The sequence below is a fragment of the Quercus robur genome, chromosome 2, assembly GCF_932294415.1.
Source record: "Quercus robur chromosome 2, dhQueRobu3.1, whole genome shotgun sequence".
Classification (NCBI taxonomy): Eukaryota; Viridiplantae; Streptophyta; class Magnoliopsida; order Fagales; family Fagaceae; genus Quercus; species Quercus robur.
The window spans coordinates 53,570,332-53,588,076 of record NC_065535.1 but is presented as its reverse complement, the minus strand read 5'-3'; the positions used below and the strand labels follow the sequence as shown (position 1 = coordinate 53,588,076).

At 41.5% G+C, this 17,745-nt stretch overlaps 3 protein-coding genes across 4 annotated transcripts; 2 read left to right on the top strand and 1 right to left on the bottom strand.

The window, feature by feature from the left end:
• The first annotated feature begins 287 nt into the window (after positions 1–287).
• On the top strand, positions 288–3,723 carry LOC126714003 (psbQ-like protein 3, chloroplastic). 2 transcript variants are annotated; one of them, XM_050413987.1, is made up of 4 exons: positions 288–521; positions 1,301–1,994; positions 2,585–2,687; positions 3,163–3,723. In XM_050413987.1, exons 2-3 carry the CDS (start codon positions 1,533–1,535, stop codon positions 2,678–2,680), a joined length of 558 nt encoding a protein of 185 aa, XP_050269944.1. In that variant the 5' UTR covers positions 288–521; positions 1,301–1,532; the 3' UTR covers positions 2,681–2,687; positions 3,163–3,723. The 2 variants fall into 2 exon arrangements, with proteins under 2 accessions (XP_050269944.1, XP_050269943.1); XM_050413986.1 differs by lacking the exon at positions 3,163–3,723 and having other exon boundaries at positions 2,585–2,931.
• A 1,801-nt stretch (positions 3,724–5,524) lies between these two features.
• LOC126700444 (uncharacterized) lies at positions 5,525–10,824 on the top strand. Its single transcript, XM_050398635.1, has 4 exons — positions 5,525–5,892; positions 6,652–7,273; positions 7,364–9,898; positions 10,768–10,824. Exons 1-4 carry the CDS (start codon positions 5,525–5,527, stop codon positions 10,822–10,824), a joined length of 3,582 nt encoding a protein of 1,193 aa, XP_050254592.1.
• A 482-nt stretch (positions 10,825–11,306) lies between these two features.
• Positions 11,307–12,932, bottom strand: LOC126700439 (uncharacterized). Its single transcript, XM_050398622.1, has 3 exons — positions 12,656–12,932; positions 11,889–12,567; positions 11,307–11,819 (listed from the first exon to the last, which is right to left on the bottom strand). Exons 2-3 carry the CDS (start codon positions 12,366–12,368, stop codon positions 11,307–11,309), a joined length of 993 nt encoding a protein of 330 aa, XP_050254579.1. The 5' UTR covers positions 12,369–12,567; positions 12,656–12,932.
• Positions 12,933–17,745: the final 4,813 nt, after the last annotated feature.

Below are 17,745 nucleotides of genomic sequence, written 5' to 3'. Positions count from 1 at the left end.
CACAGCCATAACACTGACACAAGACTTATTAATAAGGCCCACCCACCAAAAAAAAAAATAATAATAAAAAAAAATAAACAAACAAACAAAAAACAAATCCTATCTATAACTAAAAAAAAAATGCAGACTTTAAAAAATAATAATAATATAAAAAATAACAAAAAAAAAAAAAAAAAAAAAAAAAAAAAAAAAAAAAAAACCTTGAAGGCCCAAACTTAACGCCCAGTCCAGGGAGGGTCCAGGCAGCCATAATGATAAACTGATAAGTGATAAACAAAGTTACAAAACCAGCCAGGGAGGGCCCGAACAAACAAAGTAATCTTAAGTTCTTAACAAAAAAAATGGCCCAAATATTTATAATTTTATACCTGATTCCTGAACCTCAGAACCTGATACGGTGAGGTGAGGTGAGCAGTTGAGACTTGAGAGAGGCGGAGAGCAGAGAATCAGAGAGAGGCTGAGGCGGTTCAGCTGGAGACTGGAGACTAGAGAGAGGCGGAGAGCAGAGAGTAGAGAGAAAGGTAAAATTTTTAGGGTTTTGAGTGGATTTATTTGTTTTGATTTGTGGTTAATCTCTTAGATCGGATTTGTAGTTTATCTGGTTGATTTTTGGTCAATGATTTTGTTTAGAACCAATGTTTAATAGGATTTACCAAATTTTTTGTTTTTTTTGGTTAAAAGGATGTGCCAGATTATTTTTGTAATTCATTTGAAACTACCCGGTTGGTTCTTTTCTAAAATTTTGGGGCCCCCTTCCACTTGGGGGCCTTAGGCAATTGCCTAACTCGCCTAAGGGAAGGGCCGGCCCTGGTTGGACAGTGGACTTACCCTATATTTGTTTTGTTTTTTTTTTTTTTTTTTTTGGGAAATGTATTAGTTCAAAATAAAAATGTAAACAATTGATTTTTTTTTTTTTAATACCCAAATAAGATATTATAATAAATTACAATTTTCAAGATATATTGGATTCATTTCTTATATGAATTGTTTATTAAAAACAGTTTTAATGTTTTATTCATTTGAACATAACATAACTTTGATCTATGTGCATCATTTTTTCAAAGAAAGCAGATGTCACCCAGAAAAAAAAAATGCATGATGATTTTGTGTTCTTCAGCCCTCTATTGTAACGTTTTTTTTTTTTTTTTTTTTGAGCAACTATTGTAACATTATTTGTAGTACTTTCTTATTCTATATGTTGTAAGAACAAAGCATATGATGCTAGGTAGGAAGGAATATAACAATAGTCTTTGGTTTTTATAAGATAACTAAATGCTCATATAATCATGATCTTTTGCAGGAGGGTGTCGGAGACAGATAATTGCAGGTTTCAGTTGAAAAGGAAATAGGATCTTTGTCTGAATTCCATCTTTTAACCATTTTCTCTATAGATCCTTTCTCTGATAATTGAGTGCCATAAAGGTTGCTTTTAACAAGCATTTCTTTAAATCCTTGGACCATTGTGGAAATTGAAATAATAGATATAGATAGCGATTATTATACCAAATTATCTTGTTAAAATTCACAAGAGGATGTCATTTACACCATTCGTCTTGCAACCCAACCTATCATATTATCCTCCAACCTTCACCTGCTGTTCAAAACCCTCTTTTAGGTCAAGAGAGATGCCCCAGAAGGTCCTCGGATCTAATTTCAGTAGAAGAAGAGTAGGAGGAATAGCAGCAATGGTGTCGATACTATTGGCACAAGAAGTGATTTTTGGTCAAGAGGTTGCAGAGGGATTTGAACTTAAGATGGTAGCACCTGGTCAAGCATTTGAAGAGGCAATGAGTAAAATCAGAGGTCATGCACAAGCTTTGTTACAAATAAAATCTCTAATTGAGTCAGAGTCATGGGGTGAAGCACAAAAGGTCCTAAGGAAGAACTCAGCCTACCTGAAACAGGACATATATACCATAATCCAAGGCATACCTGGAAATGAGAGGCCCCAACTAAGGAAGCTGTATTCCAATCTCTTCAATAATGCCACCAGGGTAATGTTACTTACACATCATCTTTGTGTATCATGGAATTCGAGGACTTTTTCATTGGGATGCTTTTTGTGGCATTGATTTTAACGTGATAAATGCCATATCCCCCTAGATTTCTGCTTTCCACATAATCTTCATATTTCTACCCACTAGATATATTCTATTTTTTGATAAGCCACTAGATATATTCTATAGTAGTGATCGTAAGTATTCCTAGTATTTGGATCATCCACTTAGGTTGAAATTGAAATTCACAGGTTCCATCAAGTCAAATCAATGGTTGTACGGCCAAAAGAGAGTAGTTTTCAATAAACCATTGCATGGGAATTTTTTATTTATGTTAATTTTCATAGGAAATGTTACTCTTTCTGATACTGTTTTGACAGGTTTGTTCCTTTTGGTGATAATTTTGCTCTTACAGGAAGTTTATCTTTTTTTTTTAAAAAAAAAAAAAAAAAAAAAAGGGAAGAAGATGATTCTGCTCTTGCTGAAATAATGTTCTAGCAAGCCAAAATAAATAAATAAATAAATAAATAAAAGGAAATTATTAATCTTTGAAACTGACAATTGTTCATGTTTAATGTACATTGCAGCTAGATTATGCGGCAAGGGACAAAGATGCATCACGTGTCTGGCAGTGCTATGATAACATTGTTGTGGCCCTCAATGACATTTTATCTAGGATATAGTCAGAAGGTGCTTTTCCTTTTTCCTTCTTTTCGTTTTAAGATTCTTGTCCTTTGAAATATGAAATAATGGGACCTTAAACTGGTTTGTCTAAAATGAGCTCATTTTGGCTAGACTTGTAGGATTCAGAGAGATATGTCTGATTGGTCTTGTCAAAAACATGCTATAATAGGGGTGTTACCTTTTTGTAAAAGCTAAGCCTTGAAAAGAATATTATGAAATTTGGCCTGCTGAATTAGTGGTTGGTATCTCATATCTGTTTTGCCAACTGCCTGTTTTGTAAGCTGTAGGAATTGATTTTGTCAATTTTATGTGACCATAAACTAGCTGAACAAGGATCCTCACCTAAAGATTTAGATTTTGGGCCTAGCTGAAAAATGATATACACAAGAATAACAAGGACATTATCTGGTCCAGTTTTAATAACAATGTATGATCTTTATATAAATTTTTTGTTCTGTTACTAATTTTGATTTTGACACAGATAATTACAAGTTCCTCTTTAGAAAAATCAAAGGACTGATGTAGATTGCTATTAGTTCGTTGATCATAACTGGCATAAGAGTAGCATCCTAGCAAAACAACATGCATTGCTAATTTGCTATGAAGGGTTGCTCGCAACCTCAGATGTTTCACCTGAACTTCCAAAATGTGAAAGAAAATGCTATCTTGAGCTCAACAGAATACAAAATGAGGATAACAACTAAGAAGCATCGTTTGTGGGACAAAATGGCTAATCAGTGACAAGGTACCACTTTTGTAAGTGACAAATGTGCCAACTTGCTCATGTACATATGAGCACAATAACCACATTTGTCACATGGTGCTAGTTAAAGCAAAGCAGGGGCGTTAGTATTGGTGGGTACTTTTCCTAAGGCTCTACCAGTGATCAATGGGGCCATGGCCTTGGTCTAACTGGTTTACAAAGATGGGCCGCTGGCTATGTGTGGAATGGGCTTGTCATCATTTCTAATCTGCCCTTTTTGGTATTTACCCTGATCTTAGAGATGGGTTGGGGTTGGGGCCTCCCATTTTCTTCTCTTAATTATATTAAAAAAAAAAACCGTTATTTAAAAAAAAAAGAAAAAAGAAAAAAAATCCAATAATAGATATACAAGTATAGAATAATCCTAGTAGATAATTGACAATTACTAAATTATTGGAATAAATTATTTACTTTTCATGAATACATGATTATTTTGATAATTTAGAGAGGCTAATCAGGATTAGTTTACTCCAATCTTAAAAATAGTCAATCGTTATAAAATCTTGATTTTATCTCTTAAAAGTTCAAATATAAAAAAATCATAATAAATTTGGATAAAAAAGAAGAAGAAGAAAAAGGCCAAAACTTGAAAATTGTTGTCAAAATGCCAATTTGCTCTCTGACTCTGACCACGTGGCAGAATGTGGATTTGGGCTTTTAAGTGCTGATAAGCACTCTACAGTCCAGTTGCCAAATTTTTCTCATGTTTTACCCCCAAAAGGCTTCTTGGGATCGTAGATAAGTTTTAAACTTTTAGTCATATGAAATGCTCTAAAGGCCTTAGACCTCTTAGAATTTTTGTCCATCAATAGGGGAATCCATTATTATTATTTTAAAAAAAATGACTTTTTTTTTCCTCCTACTGTTACTTTGCTAAAATGCTGTTAGAGGAACTGAGGAAGAAATCAAAAACACCTCTGAGACCGACAAAATTCCCATGGTAAAACACTCATTTCTTCACTCAAAATTTATTTCCATCAATACGAGAGTCACCCAAATTATTACACTATGTTCATGTAATCAACGCCACAACAATTCGGGCACTTACTTGTCAACAAGCAAACATCTAAGCATCAACAACAACACAAATGCTCCATAGAGGCCATGAGGAGGGTTCGTCAATCTAGTAAGAGGAGATCTCTGATGATCATTGCGAAGGAGGATTCACCAACACCAACAAACTCACGCGTTTAACCCTCTACACCCTTAGATGATAGGTCTAATTCCTTTTTATAAGTACATTATGTTTACTGCTCTAGAATTTTTGTCATAAGTTTAATTCATTGAAAAATCCAATAAATTAAAAAATAAAATAAAATGTATTGTTGTAGTTTTACTTGTTTTATAGATTAGGGTTAATGTCATTAATTTATGATAGTTATAGTTTGGTTTTTGAATTGTTTGTTAAATCATTTTCACATGTTCATCTCCCATTACATCATTTATCATAACATCTTCACTCATCATATGGCAACATCAACACATGATCATAACATCCTCATAAGATTGTAGATCAAACATAGATCATGACGGGAATGACGACTCTACATCCCGCTGACGAACATAACATTACTGACGGGAGAATCATCCATGACGAAGTAATCAGAAACAACGAAGGAAGCCATCATCACTGACGAAGGCAGAGAGTTATTCAATGCGATCAATCAATGATCCGAGCAGTTACCAAATCGACCAAAAAGACCGTTGGAGGGCACATTAAAAGTCTCATTACTGGCCAGGTGTGTTACAAAAGAAAGCATTAACAGCCTCAACGGCTAGTCCTTATGGCCTCAGGTATAAAACTTTCACACAACCAACAGAAACGGAGATATGCAAAAATACTCTGAAACTATCTTTTATTTCTTTATTGTGTTTAACTGTGATCCTAACTTTGGCATCGGAGACTTTGTGGCAGGCGCCACACCGGTGTCCCTCGTCGAGCAAACCTTCACATTCCACGGGTGATTCCATCTGCTCACTCACTGACGGATTTGTGTTCCATCAGTTTGGCGCCGTCTGTGGGAACGAGTTTTCAGATTTACATTCGAAAACGTAGTTTCCATCAATTCACCATATCCAGATGGAATCCAACCCAGATTCAACGGCCTTGGCCCAACAAGTTCAAGCCCTAACAGCCACCATTGAGGAACTCACCAGGCAGAACCAGGAAATGAAGCTGCGGCTCCAGCAGGTTCAACAAGCTCAACAGGAAGAAAACCGGTCCAAGGGTAACACGGAGGGAGAGGGGGATAGCCAACAGAGGGAAACCCCCCGGAGACCAACTACTCCGGACGAACAAAACTTAGATCTTCTTCGGGAAATGAGGAAAGAGATGGACGAACTAAGGAGCGCTATCAAGGAAAAGACAGACCGGAGTGTAGACAAGATGGTAAGGGCTACAGATTCGCCCTTCACTGCAGCAGTACTTGATTGCCCCGTGCCGTCAAAGTTTCGCCTGCCTCAATTAGAACCATTCGACGGACTCAAGGACCCTCAGGATCATCTTAATACCTTTAAGACGACTCTGGGCCTTCAACAACCACCTGACGAGATATTATGCCGTTCCTTCCCTACGACTCTCAAAGGAGCAGCAAGAGAATGGTTTACTAAGTTGCCAAACTCGTCCATAGACAACTTCGATCAGCTAAGTAGTGCTTTCCTGCGTCACTTCATAGGGGGACAACGCCCAAGGAGACCAGTAGATTACTTACTCACCATAAGACAGGGAGAGAAGGAGACTCTGAGGTCATATGTCAAGCGATTCACCCGGGAAACTCTGGAGGTGGACGAAGCTGATGACAAGGTGCAACTGACGACCTTCAAGGCAGGGTTGAAATCCAGAGACCTTGTAGCCTCTCTTGCCAAAAACCCCCCGAAGACAATGGCTGAGATGCTCCTGAAGGCCCAAAAATACATGAACGCGGAAGACGCTCTAGCTGCCATAAAAGATACCGAGAGGCTAGGAGACAAGTCCAAGCGGGAAGACGACCGTAGAGGGCAAAAGAGAGACAGACCAGAACATCGGAACAGTGACGGGAATAGAAGGAGAGATGAAAAAAATCCTCGTCAGGTAAAATTTACTCCATTGGTTATGCCTGTTGACAAGATTTTCACGCAGATCAAGGACGAGCATTATCTCAAATGGCCCAGGCCATTACACTCGTCCCCCAACGTACGTGACAAGAACAAGTATTGTCGGTTCCACAGAGACCACGGCCACAACACAGAAGATTGCAGAGACCTGAAGGAACAAATAGAGGAGTTAATACGGAAAGGAAAGTTGCAGAAATTTGTAAAGAAAGGAGAATATAGCAAGTTCAGAGACGACAACAGGACCCAAAATGAATCCTTCACTCGGGATGACGACCATACGTCCCAACCTCCACGCAAAGTGATCGGGGAGATAAACACGATCACGGGAGGACCATTCTCAGGAGGGTCATTCAGATCGCTTAGAAAAGCATACCACAGACAGGTAAACAGCGTCCACACCATTCCTCCGTCCAAGTATCGACGAACATACCAAGATATGTCCTTTAATGAAGGAGACGCCAGGGGAGTGAAACAGCCTCACAACGATCCCCTGGTCATAGTGCTGAATATAGAAGGGTTCAATACCAGAAGGATCCTTGTTGATAACGGAAGCTCAGCGGATATCATCTACCTCCCAGCTTTCCAGCAGTTGAAGTTAGATCCAAAAAGGCTCCGTCCTTTTGACTCTCCGCTTGTCAGTTTCAGTGGAGACAGGGTCTACCCCAGGGGTATAGTGACTCTGACGGTGACAGCAGGGACCTATCCGTTGCAGCTGACCAAACAAGTAGATTTCCTGGTTGTAGATTGCCCCTCGTCCTACAATGTCATCATTGGGAGGCCTACCCTAAACAAGTGGAAGGCGGCAACGTCAACTTACTGTTTGAAGGTGAAATTCCCAACAGACGATGGTGTGGGTGAAGTGAAGGGTGATAAGGTCTTGGCAAGGGAGTGCTACCAGGCCGTACTGGCAAGAAAGGAGAACCACACGTGGACGATAGAAGAAAAAGAGGAAGACGGAGTGGAGATCCTGGAAGCAGTGGAGTTGGTAGAAGGGAATGCGGACAGGACAACCAGGATAGGGACGACGCTAAGCCCTGAGATGAGAGCAAGACTAATAAAGTTCCTCAGAGGGAATCTTGATGTCTTTGCATGGAGTCACGAGGACATGCCAGGCATATCTCCAGGGATCATCCAGCATAGACTGAATGTGGACCCCAACAGGAAGCCCGTTCAGCAACGACGAAGAACTTTTGCTCCAGAGCGAGATCAGGCAGTAGCAGAGGAGGTAACCAAACTCTTGACGGCTGGGTTCATCCGGGAGGTATACTACCCAGAGTGGCTCGCCAACGTCGTCCTGGTAAAGAAACCAAATGGAAAGTGGAGAATGTGTGTAGACTTCACCGACCTGAATAAAGCATGCCCAAAGGACAGCTTCCCTCTACCAAGGATAGACCAACTCGTGGACTCTACCGCTGGACACAAGTTGTTGACGTTCATGGACGCTTTCTCAAGGTACAACCAGATAAAGATGGCTGAAGAAGACCAGGAGAAGACCGCCTTCATCACCAGCCAGGGACTCTATTGTTACAAGGTGATGCCTTTTGGGTTGAAAAACGCTGGAGCTACATACCAGAGGTTGGTAAACAAAATGTTCAACCAACAAATTGGCAGAAACATGGAGGTATACGTAGACGATATGCTCGTCAAGAGTAAGGAAGAGCTCGCTCATCTGGACGACCTGGAGGAGACTTTTGCAACCCTGAGAAAACACCAGATGAAGCTGAATCCTAGCAAATGTGTTTTTGGGGTAGCCTCGGGAAAATTCCTGGGATTCATGGTGTCCCAGAGAGGAATAGAAGCCAATCCAGAAAAAGTACAAGCTATCATTGACATGGCTCCACCCAAGACCGTCAAGGATGTACAAAAACTTACGGGAAGGATAGCAGCTCTAAACAGGTTCGTCTCCAGGGCCACAGACAAATGCTTGCCCTTTTTCAAAACCCTCAAGCAGGCCTTTGCTTGGACTGACGAATGCGAAGCAGCGTTCCAAGAGTTGAAGCAATATCTGAGCAGTCCACCTCTCTTGAGCCCGTCCAAAGGAGGGGAGAACCTATATTTGTACCTGGCGGTATCAGCCTCGGCAGTCAGCGCAGCCTTGATTAGAGAAGAAGGCAAGAAGCAACTCCCGGTGTACTACGTCAGTCAGGCCTTTCAAGGAGCTGAGTTCAGGTACCCAAGAATTGAAAAGATTGCGTTCGCACTTATAGTAGCCTCGCGCAAGCTCAGACCGTATTTCCAGTCAAATCCTATCCTTGTAATGACGGACCAGCCAATCAAGAAGTCAATGAACAAACCGGAAGCAGCAGGGAGAATGATCCAATGGGCAATCGAACTCAGTCAGTTTGACATCGAGTACCATCCAAGAGCAGCCATCAAGGCACAAGCTCTGGCTGACTTCATCGCTGAATTCACTCTTCCAGACGAAGAAGGAACTACCGACGAAGTTGATAAATGGATAATACAGACAGATGGTTCGTCAGCCCAAAAGAGGGGGGGAGTAGGGGTCGTCATAACCACCCCCGACGGAGAAGTGATGAAATATGGAGTTCAACTGGAGTTCCCAGCCACCAATAACGAAGCCGAATATGAAGGAATATTGACGGGCTTGAGGCTCGGAAAAGCTCTTGGTGCCAAAAACTTGCTTATCCAGAGTGATTCAAAGCTGGTAATCGGACAGATCAGTGGAGAGTACGAGGCAAAGGAAGAAAGGATGCAGAAATACCTTAAACTGACAAGGCAGCTAACCCAGGAGTTCGACACAGCGGATTTCGTCCAGATACCAAGAAACCAGAATATTGGAGCTGACGAAGTGTCAAAACTAGCGTCGTCAGAAGCAGGAAGGACGAGCACAGACGTGGCAATAGAAGTTCAGAAATACCCAAGTATTGAAGAGGTGGCAGTGCTCACCACCCAGAGCACAAACACCTGGATGACGCCCTTAATATCCTTCCTCCGAGACGGGCACTTACCCCAGAATACTGACGAAGCCAGAAAGGTCAAAAAGAGAGCAGCCAGGTTCACGATCCTAAATGACGTCTTGTACAAAAGAGGCTTCTCTATGCCCTACCTGAAGTGCGTCGACGAGGACGAGGCCAAATACATCCTAGAAGAAGTACACGGAGGAGTCTGTGGCGACCATGCCGGCCCCAGATCCCTAGTAAACAAGGTGATAAGAGCGGGGTACTTTTGGCCAACCATGCAGGGGGATGCTGCTAACCTCGTCAGAAGATGCAACAGATGCCAGCGGTACGGAAATGTACAACGGCTTCCAGCAGAGAAGATGACGACCATATCCTCCCCATGGCCATTCGCGCAATGGGGAATCGACATCGTCGGTCCTCTGCCCCAAGGTAAAGGTCAGGTAAAATTCCTTCTAGTTGCTATTGACTATTTCACAAAATGGGTTGAAGCAGAGGCCCTAGCAACCATCACTGAGGCTCGGATCCGGAGCTTCGTGTGGAAAAACATTATCTGCAGGTTCGGGATCCCTTTGACGATCATATCTGATAATGGGAAGCAGTTCGATAGCCAAGGCTTCAGAGAGTTCTGCTCGGACCTCGGGATCAAGAATCAGTTCTCATCCCCGGGACACCCCCAGGCAAATGGACAGACGGAAGTAACAAACAGGACGTTGCTCAAGATAATCAAAACCAAGCTGGACGAAGCAAAAGATGCCTGGCCAGAAGAACTGCCTAGTGTCTTGTGGGCATACAGGACTACAGCCAGAACCCCGACAGGAGAGACACCCTTCAGGCTTACCTACGGCTTAGAAGCAGTGATCCCAGTAGAAGTTGGAGTAACAAGCATCAGGTGAGGAGCTTTCAGAGAGGGACTCAATGACGAGGGGCTGCGGTTCAACCTGGATTGCTTGGATGAAATAAGAGACAATGCGTCCAGTAGAATGACACAGTATCAAAAGAAAATGGCCGAGTATTACAATAAGAGGGTCAAACTCAGGCGTCTGGCCATAGGGGACCTCGTCCTTCGCAAAGTCACTATAGCCACTAAAGACCCTACTCAAGGGAAGCTGGGCCCTACATGGGAAGGGCCATATCGCGTCGTTCACTACTCTAGGCAAGGGAGTTACCATTTGGAAACTATGGACGGACAAAAGCTCCCTCGTCCTTGGAACATTGAGCATTTAAAGAAATACCATGAGTAAATGTAATACACGAATGCACTCGTTACTGAAGTTAATAAAAGTATTATTCCTTCAACGTTTTTGCGCAGGCAGTACAGGTCGACCATGAGGCCTATAAATCACTAAGTAACAAGATTCCGCCTTGACGGATGTAAGTTACCGACGACCATAATACTATGGTTAAAAAGAATAAAGTAACAAGATTCCGCCTTGACGGATGTAAGTTACCGACGACAATAATACTATGGTTAAAAAGACTAACAAGATTCCGCCTTGACGGATGTAAGTTACCGACGACCATAATACTTTGGTTAAAAGACCAAGTGACAAGAGTCCGCCTGGACGGTCATAAGTCAAATGGCAGAAGTCAGCTAACGGAAGAGCACAATGCATTAAATCAACAACTAATTAACAAAGCACAAAAAGTACGGACGGATGTAAATCAGCCAGAACATCAAGAAGAAAAGTAAGTACGCTTCATTCCAGCCCATAAACACTGAGCCAATATCATTGTTTTCAAAATAAAGTAAATTGTTTGGAAATTAGATTTACAAAAAGAAAGGCCCAAAACAAGACGGGCACCCACAATAAAAAAAAAAAAAAAAATTTTTTTTCTAAGTATGTAGAGTCAAGCATCAGCTGTGCCTTCACTGGCCGGCACGTCAGCAACAGGTTCGGGAGCATCATCACCGGGGGCAGAAGACGAAGCCGCCTCCTCCAGGGCCATTTCCTTGTCCACCTCCTCCAAATCCAGGCTCTCCAGGTTGACTCCAGAAGGATGCTTGATCATGTACCTCCGGAGAAGCTCAAATCCTTTAAAATACCAGCTGAAGAGCACGGTATTGTACTCGTCAGTGGTCTGGAAAGCCTCCACGGATCGAGCGGCGATGGTCACTAGTTTCTCCTTGGCTGCTAGAAGTTGCTCGTCCTTCTCCTGAGTCAACCCGCGCTCAACTCTGAGGTCGTCCTCCAGCACCTTGACCTTCTCCTTCAATGTCGTGGCCTCGTCCATAGAAGTGATCAGGTTCGTCCTCAGGTCTGAGTTCTCCTTCTCCAGGGCCTCTATCCGGGTTGCCAGAGACGCCACCTTGGCCCCTTGAGTGAGGTACTCAGCGGTGATATGGATACTCTCTCCCAGCACCTGGAGGAAATTATGAAGTCGTCTAAAAAAAAAAAAAAAAATGATGATGAAGAGGGAAGAACCCCACACCTGGACAAGTTTGTGGACGTGACGAGAAGCCACATCGTTTAAGGACAAGTCAGATAGAGCCTTCAAGTCCGCTGAAGTAACGACCTCGTGAGCTCTTTCCACGGCCAATGACTCGTCATCCCATATTGTGGATGAACGAGTATCAGTCTTCTCCTTTCCTTTGCCAACCACGCGCGGCCTTTTGGAGCCGGGAGTAGGAATCTCTTCTATTGAAACGGCCGGGGAGGCAGTCCTCGTCGTCTCAGAAGCTATTGAAGGAACGATGCTGAGCGGGATGGAAGCAGGACCCTTCCCGGTGACTCGCACAGTCTTCTTTCCCAAATTGGACAGGGGTTCGTCCTTCTTTGACCTCATCTTTGCATACATGTCCTTGTTGAACTTTGTCGTCATCTCTGCAAGAAGAAAGTGTGTCAAAAAATTGCTTAAGTATACGTAAGGGGAATCAGCATTGACGAAGTTATACATAAGGGGAATCAGCATTGACGAAGTTAAAACTTACTCTTTTTGCCTTCAATGCCAAGCTGACGAAGAACGAAAGGAGATGGGTCAGGACCAAGGTTGTAAAACGCAAGAGATCGAGGGTCAACCAGCTCGTCCCAGCTCTCAATCGTCTCAGCGTACCCGATGGCGGTCTCTATGCGTTCCTTATATCGTCTCTTCAGCCCAGGCCGTCTCTTAACTATACCAAACAAAGAAACAAAGAAGTCAGCAAGATCAGAACTTCAAAATTGGCAAGATTGAAACAACGGGGAGAAATACTGACGCACCTAAGGTCGGGGTTCCCCACCGACGGAGCAACCTCGGGATATCACCCCAATCACTGCTAGATTGGGTCTCGAAGTCGTCCCCAGACACAAAGAAAAAGCGCGACTTCCAATACCTGAATGACGAGGGCAATCCCTTGACGATCCTAATCTTTCTCTCCCAAGGGACTAATTCGTAATACCCCCACTCTTTAGACTCTTTCAAACGATACAGGTAGGTGAGCTCACCTATCCTGATCATATCCCCGTTGGAGGCCAACCATATTTGCATACAGTTGATGACGATCCTCCACGAATTTGGCATGAGCTGTCCAGGGGCTATACCAAAATGATCTAAAAGTTCCATCAGGAACGGGTGGACGGGGAACCTAAGCCCACAGGTGAAGGCTGATTCATAAAAGCATATTTCGCTTGGAAAGAAGTGACAAGCCCTATCTTCTTCCCTAGGACGACGAACACGAACCCTAGACGGAAATTGAAACCTATCCTTAAATCTATTTACGGTCTCGTCATCCAGACCACAAATCTCCCTAAGGGCATAAAAAGCCCTAACCTCTCGAGAACCAGAGACGGCGGTATCTCCTTCAGCCGGGCCACCACTGGACGATAGCCCAGTCTCGAGGTCACTAGACCTAACCTCAGACATTAATCTTCTCCCTCCTAAACCCTCAAACCAATTTAGCGATTGACGGAGCAACGGCAACAAATCACTCAAAACGACGCTCAGACTATTGCCTTCGTACACAAAATTTTCTAAAAAAGGGTAAGTACCCAAAGACCCCCCTAGATACGCAAAAAGGAAGGAGATCGACGGGCAAGCTATCCTAACTTCTAAGCTATCAACCATGGAAAATACAGAAATCAAAAGGAAAACAAGGTACGAAACTGAAACCCCAAAAGAAAAACAAAAGCCAACACCAGAATAGAAGCGAAAAGGGAATAGCAAATCAGAAATTATACAGTAAAAGAAGAAAAAGAAGAAAGAAAAAGGAAAGAAGAACGTACCTCCAATGGCGGAATGGCAGAAAGCAGCGCAAGGCAAATCGGAGAAGAAAGGAAGCCTCAAAGTATTCAGAGTATCACTAAAAAATTGGTTTGCTTTTGCTCTCTGAGAAATAAACGAAAAGTTGAAAAGGAGAAGTTTTAAATGTGGGTCAAAAACGATTGAAAAACCAGCGGGAAACCCAAGGGTCATGCCATTAATTCCACAGACCATCAAGCGCCACGTGGCCATGATTGCGTGTAGCGCCGCCACTAAGCATTAAAGGCGGAACAAAACCCCAAGAGTCACAAGAAAAACTTTTCATCTTCTGTGATCGTCATGACGGGTCACCGACGACCCCAGAACCTGGGGGGCAACTGACGGGAATGACGACTCTACATCCCGCTGACGAACATAACATTACTGACGGGAGAATCATCCATGACGAAGTAATCAGAAACAACGAAGGAAGCCATCATCACTAACGAAGGCAGAGAGTTATTCAATGCGATCAATCAATGATCCGAGCAGTTACCAAATCGACCAAAAAGACCGTTGGAGGGCACATTAAAAGTCTCATTACTGGCCAGGTGCGTTACAAAAGAAAGCATTAACAGCCTCAACGGCTAGCCCTTATGGCCTCAGGTATAAAACTTTCACACAACCAACAGAAACGGAGATATGCAAAAATACTCTGAAACTATCTTTTATTTCTTTATTGTGTTTAACTGTGATCCTAACTTTGGCATCGGAGACTTTGTGGCAGGCGCCACACCGGTGTCCCTCGTCGAGCAAACCTTCACATTCCACGGGTGATTCCATCTGCTCACTCATTGACGGATTTGTGTTCCATCAGATCACAAGCGGAATGCTAATAGCTTGTGGAATTTCTTGGTGTGTTAGATTAGGGTTTTTTGTAGTTAATTTTCATAGATCTATAAACCCATGTGTTTAGATGCCAATAGAGTTTTGCCTCATCAAAATCTGGAAAATGCATTTTGAAATGATATCTTTATGCACAGTAGTGCTAGCATGTAATTTTGTCTTCTGCATTGCATAAAGAATAATGAGAAAACACAAAATAAAATATGCTTTTATATTTCTCATGTCGTCCACATAGCATATAGAGTCGTCCACATAGCATATAGATTAAGTTCATGTATATTCCTCACATGAAATATGAGAAAATGGAATCATAATTTTTTCATCTTAAAAGTGTTAAAAATTACCCAAATACAGTTTTCTGAAATCACAGCATGTAAGATGATTTTGTGAAGAAATAATATACCTCCGTGGTTTGATGATGAGCTCTACATGGAAATCTTGAAAAGGAACTCTTGATTTGTCAAATAATGGCAGCTGCAAGTTGAGAATTACGTGTGTGGGAGGAGGAAAAGCTACCCTCTGCCCTAAAACACCCGAGAGATAATAACAATTAAATGGGTCAATTTCAATTTTATTAGGGGTGGGAGTAGAGGTTTACTCTTGTGTTCAAAATATTGGTCTGCCAATAAATAGAAGAACCTCAGCCCTAAAACACCCGAGAGATTATAACAAATAAATGGGTCAATTTCAATTTTATTAAGGGTGAGAGAAGAGGTTTACTCTTGGGCCAAAATGGCCCAATACCATGTTTTTTTGAAATTTTTAGCAACAGAGCACTGTTTCGGAAATAATTTGGGATCTACCACTTTTTGTGGTACTCGAGCATGGTGAGCTCGAGTACCATCTTTTCATTGGTCAAACATCTTCTAAAAAAAAAAACGTCGCTATAGGGTCCGAAAACGTCACTATAGGGCTTAAAAACGCCACTATAGGGCCCCTTGAACCTGGTATGGGGACTTATAAAAAAATTTTGCAGGAAAACGCCGCTATAGGGCCCAAAAATGTCACTATAGGGCTTAAAAACGCCACTATAGGGACCCTTGAACCTGTTATGAGGGACTTATAAAAAATTTTGCAGGAAAACGCCGCTATAGGCCCCGAAAACGTCACTATAGGGCCTCTTGAACCTCGTATGGGGGCTTAAAAACGCCGCTATAGGGCCCGAAAACGTCACTATAGGGATTAAAAACGCCACTATAGGGCTCCTCGAATATGGGGCGACGGTGGATTAAAAAAACATGGTACTCGAGTTCACCAAGCTCGAGTACCAGAAAAAGTGATATTTCCCTAATTATTTCCGAAACAGTGCTCTGTTGCTAAATATTTCAAAAATTAATGCTAATGGGCCATTTTGGCCTTTACTCTTGTGTTCAAAATATTGGTCCATCCTACTATGGGCCCATAAATAAAAGAAAGATAATGGAGACCCACATTCACTTGTTTAATAGAAAATTAAACAAATATATGACAAGTTGTGATTGATGGAATATAAAGTGGAACACAAAAAGTGGAACACAAAAAGTGGAATTGAGGATTTGTATTCTGTTTAATATGACTATGCTAGTCCACATGATAAATAAGGGATATATACAATAAAAAGGTAAAAAAAAGAAAAAAGTGAATAAAATGGTAATTAACATGAAAAATCTTTCTCTTGAAGAATAACCCGTGAAAATGATTTCATACATAGAGTTTGCATCTCAGCATTCTCACATGACCATGCATTCCATACCATACATTGCATGCATTACAACATCCTTACCTATCGAGATGAGCTAGAAGGGTGGGCGAGATTGGAGGCAGAGGATTAGTGGTCATTAGAGGCAATGAAGCATCATGATGAACTTCTTGAGAGATCTCAATGGGTTCGAACCTTGAAGGAGTGGGATCCTCATATATTGGTCTCTCTTCTTTGAAATAGTAGGTATCGGCCGGTCATTAGTATAAGGCTTGAACTTGGCCAAATACTGTTATTAGACATTCTTGATAATTAAGATGACAAAAAATAAGCAAGTCTACAATACATAATAAAGGAAGATGAGTAGAAGGGAAAGGTAGTCATACTCTTACTACCAAGTTGGACAAGGGTCCGCCTCCACATCACTGCAATTAGGTATGGAATGTTCCCTCCTGGACGATTGGGATCCTTAACCAACAAGGACTCGACTCTCGAGGCAGTCAGCTAAGACGAGAAGAACTCACCAAGAACTCATAAACAACAACTCAAGCACATGAGAGAAGCTCAACTAAGAAGAATGAGGCCTAATCTGAAAGCCTAAGCATGACATTAACTGCATTATTTTTGTTTATGAAAACCTACAATCGTGAACCTATGATTCCACCTATCTTAAGGGCAGAGTTGCTAATGACAACGGTTACGCACCTCATTGAGAGATCCAACGGAAACATCCTGTCAACGAGGAGCTCCAAATCTAAGGGAGGCATGAGAAGTTGAGAACCAAAACTTACTATGCTCCAAAGCATCATAAAAAATCCCACAACTTAGTGGCAGTTCTAGAATTTTTCTAGGGTTTATTAAAAAACTTAAATTATACAAAATCTAATAAAAAGAGAACTTTATATTTTGACAAAAAAATGTAAATCCATAAAGTTTTACAATTACCTTTTACTAATTTTCATGTTTTGAAATTGTTGTATGATAGTCTCATTATCAATGTTGCTGACTACATTTCTTTCAATGTACACAACCAAACAATTATTCATTCATTGATTTCCCATTCGATTGCACAGTTCATTCTTTATAAATTTCATTGTTGAAAAACTTCTTTCTACTATTATAGTCGCGACAAGAAGGGTCAAAACTCTTCAAAAGCAATAAACTAATAGATATATGACATACTTCTGTGTCTCCACTAATCTTTTACCAAGGTTATCAATTCATTTTAGCTCTAAAAAGAGTCGTTTGTTGTGAATATCAAAAATGTAATTTTGAAGTTGATTGTCAAGTGCTAAGAAATCTCTCAGAAAAATCGGATGGATGGAACTCTTTTTGTTGGATGTTTTCTTTTTGATTGAAAGGGACTAATATATTGTTAAGGGACCAAAGTTGGGGCCAAAAATAATTTTAGGGTGGTTACATTTTTTTTTTTTAAAGGGTAGACAAATCATAAATTTAAAAAAAAATATTATATATATAATTTTTTTCTAGGTCACGGTGGTCCTGTGATTACCATGCATTTAATGTGGAGTCGCCCATGCCATAGTT

Bases quoted from the DNA above. Each gene is read 5' to 3' on its own strand.
- LOC126714003 (XM_050413987.1), top strand. From the start codon at position 1,533: ATGTCATTTACACCATTCGTCTTGCAACCCAACCTATCATATTATCCT. The intron at 1,995-2,584 runs GTAATGTTACTT...TGTACATTGCAG, and splicing joins TCTTCAATAATGCCACCAGG to CTAGATTATGCGGCAAGGGA.
- LOC126700444 (XM_050398635.1), top strand. From the start codon at position 5,525: ATGGAATCCAACCCAGATTCAACGGCCTTGGCCCAACAAGTTCAAGCC. The intron at 5,893-6,651 runs GTTTCGCCTGCC...TCGGTTCCACAG, and splicing joins GATTGCCCCGTGCCGTCAAA to AGACCACGGCCACAACACAG. The intron at 7,274-7,363 runs GTTGTAGATTGC...TACTGTTTGAAG, and splicing joins CCAAACAAGTAGATTTCCTG to GTGAAATTCCCAACAGACGA.
- LOC126700439 (XM_050398622.1), bottom strand. From the start codon at position 12,368: ATGCTGATTCCCCTTATGTATAACTTCGTCAATGCTGATTCCCCTTAC. The intron at 11,820-11,888 runs GTGTGGGGTTCT...AATTTCCTCCAG, and splicing joins ACGTCCACAAACTTGTCCAG to GTGCTGGGAGAGAGTATCCA.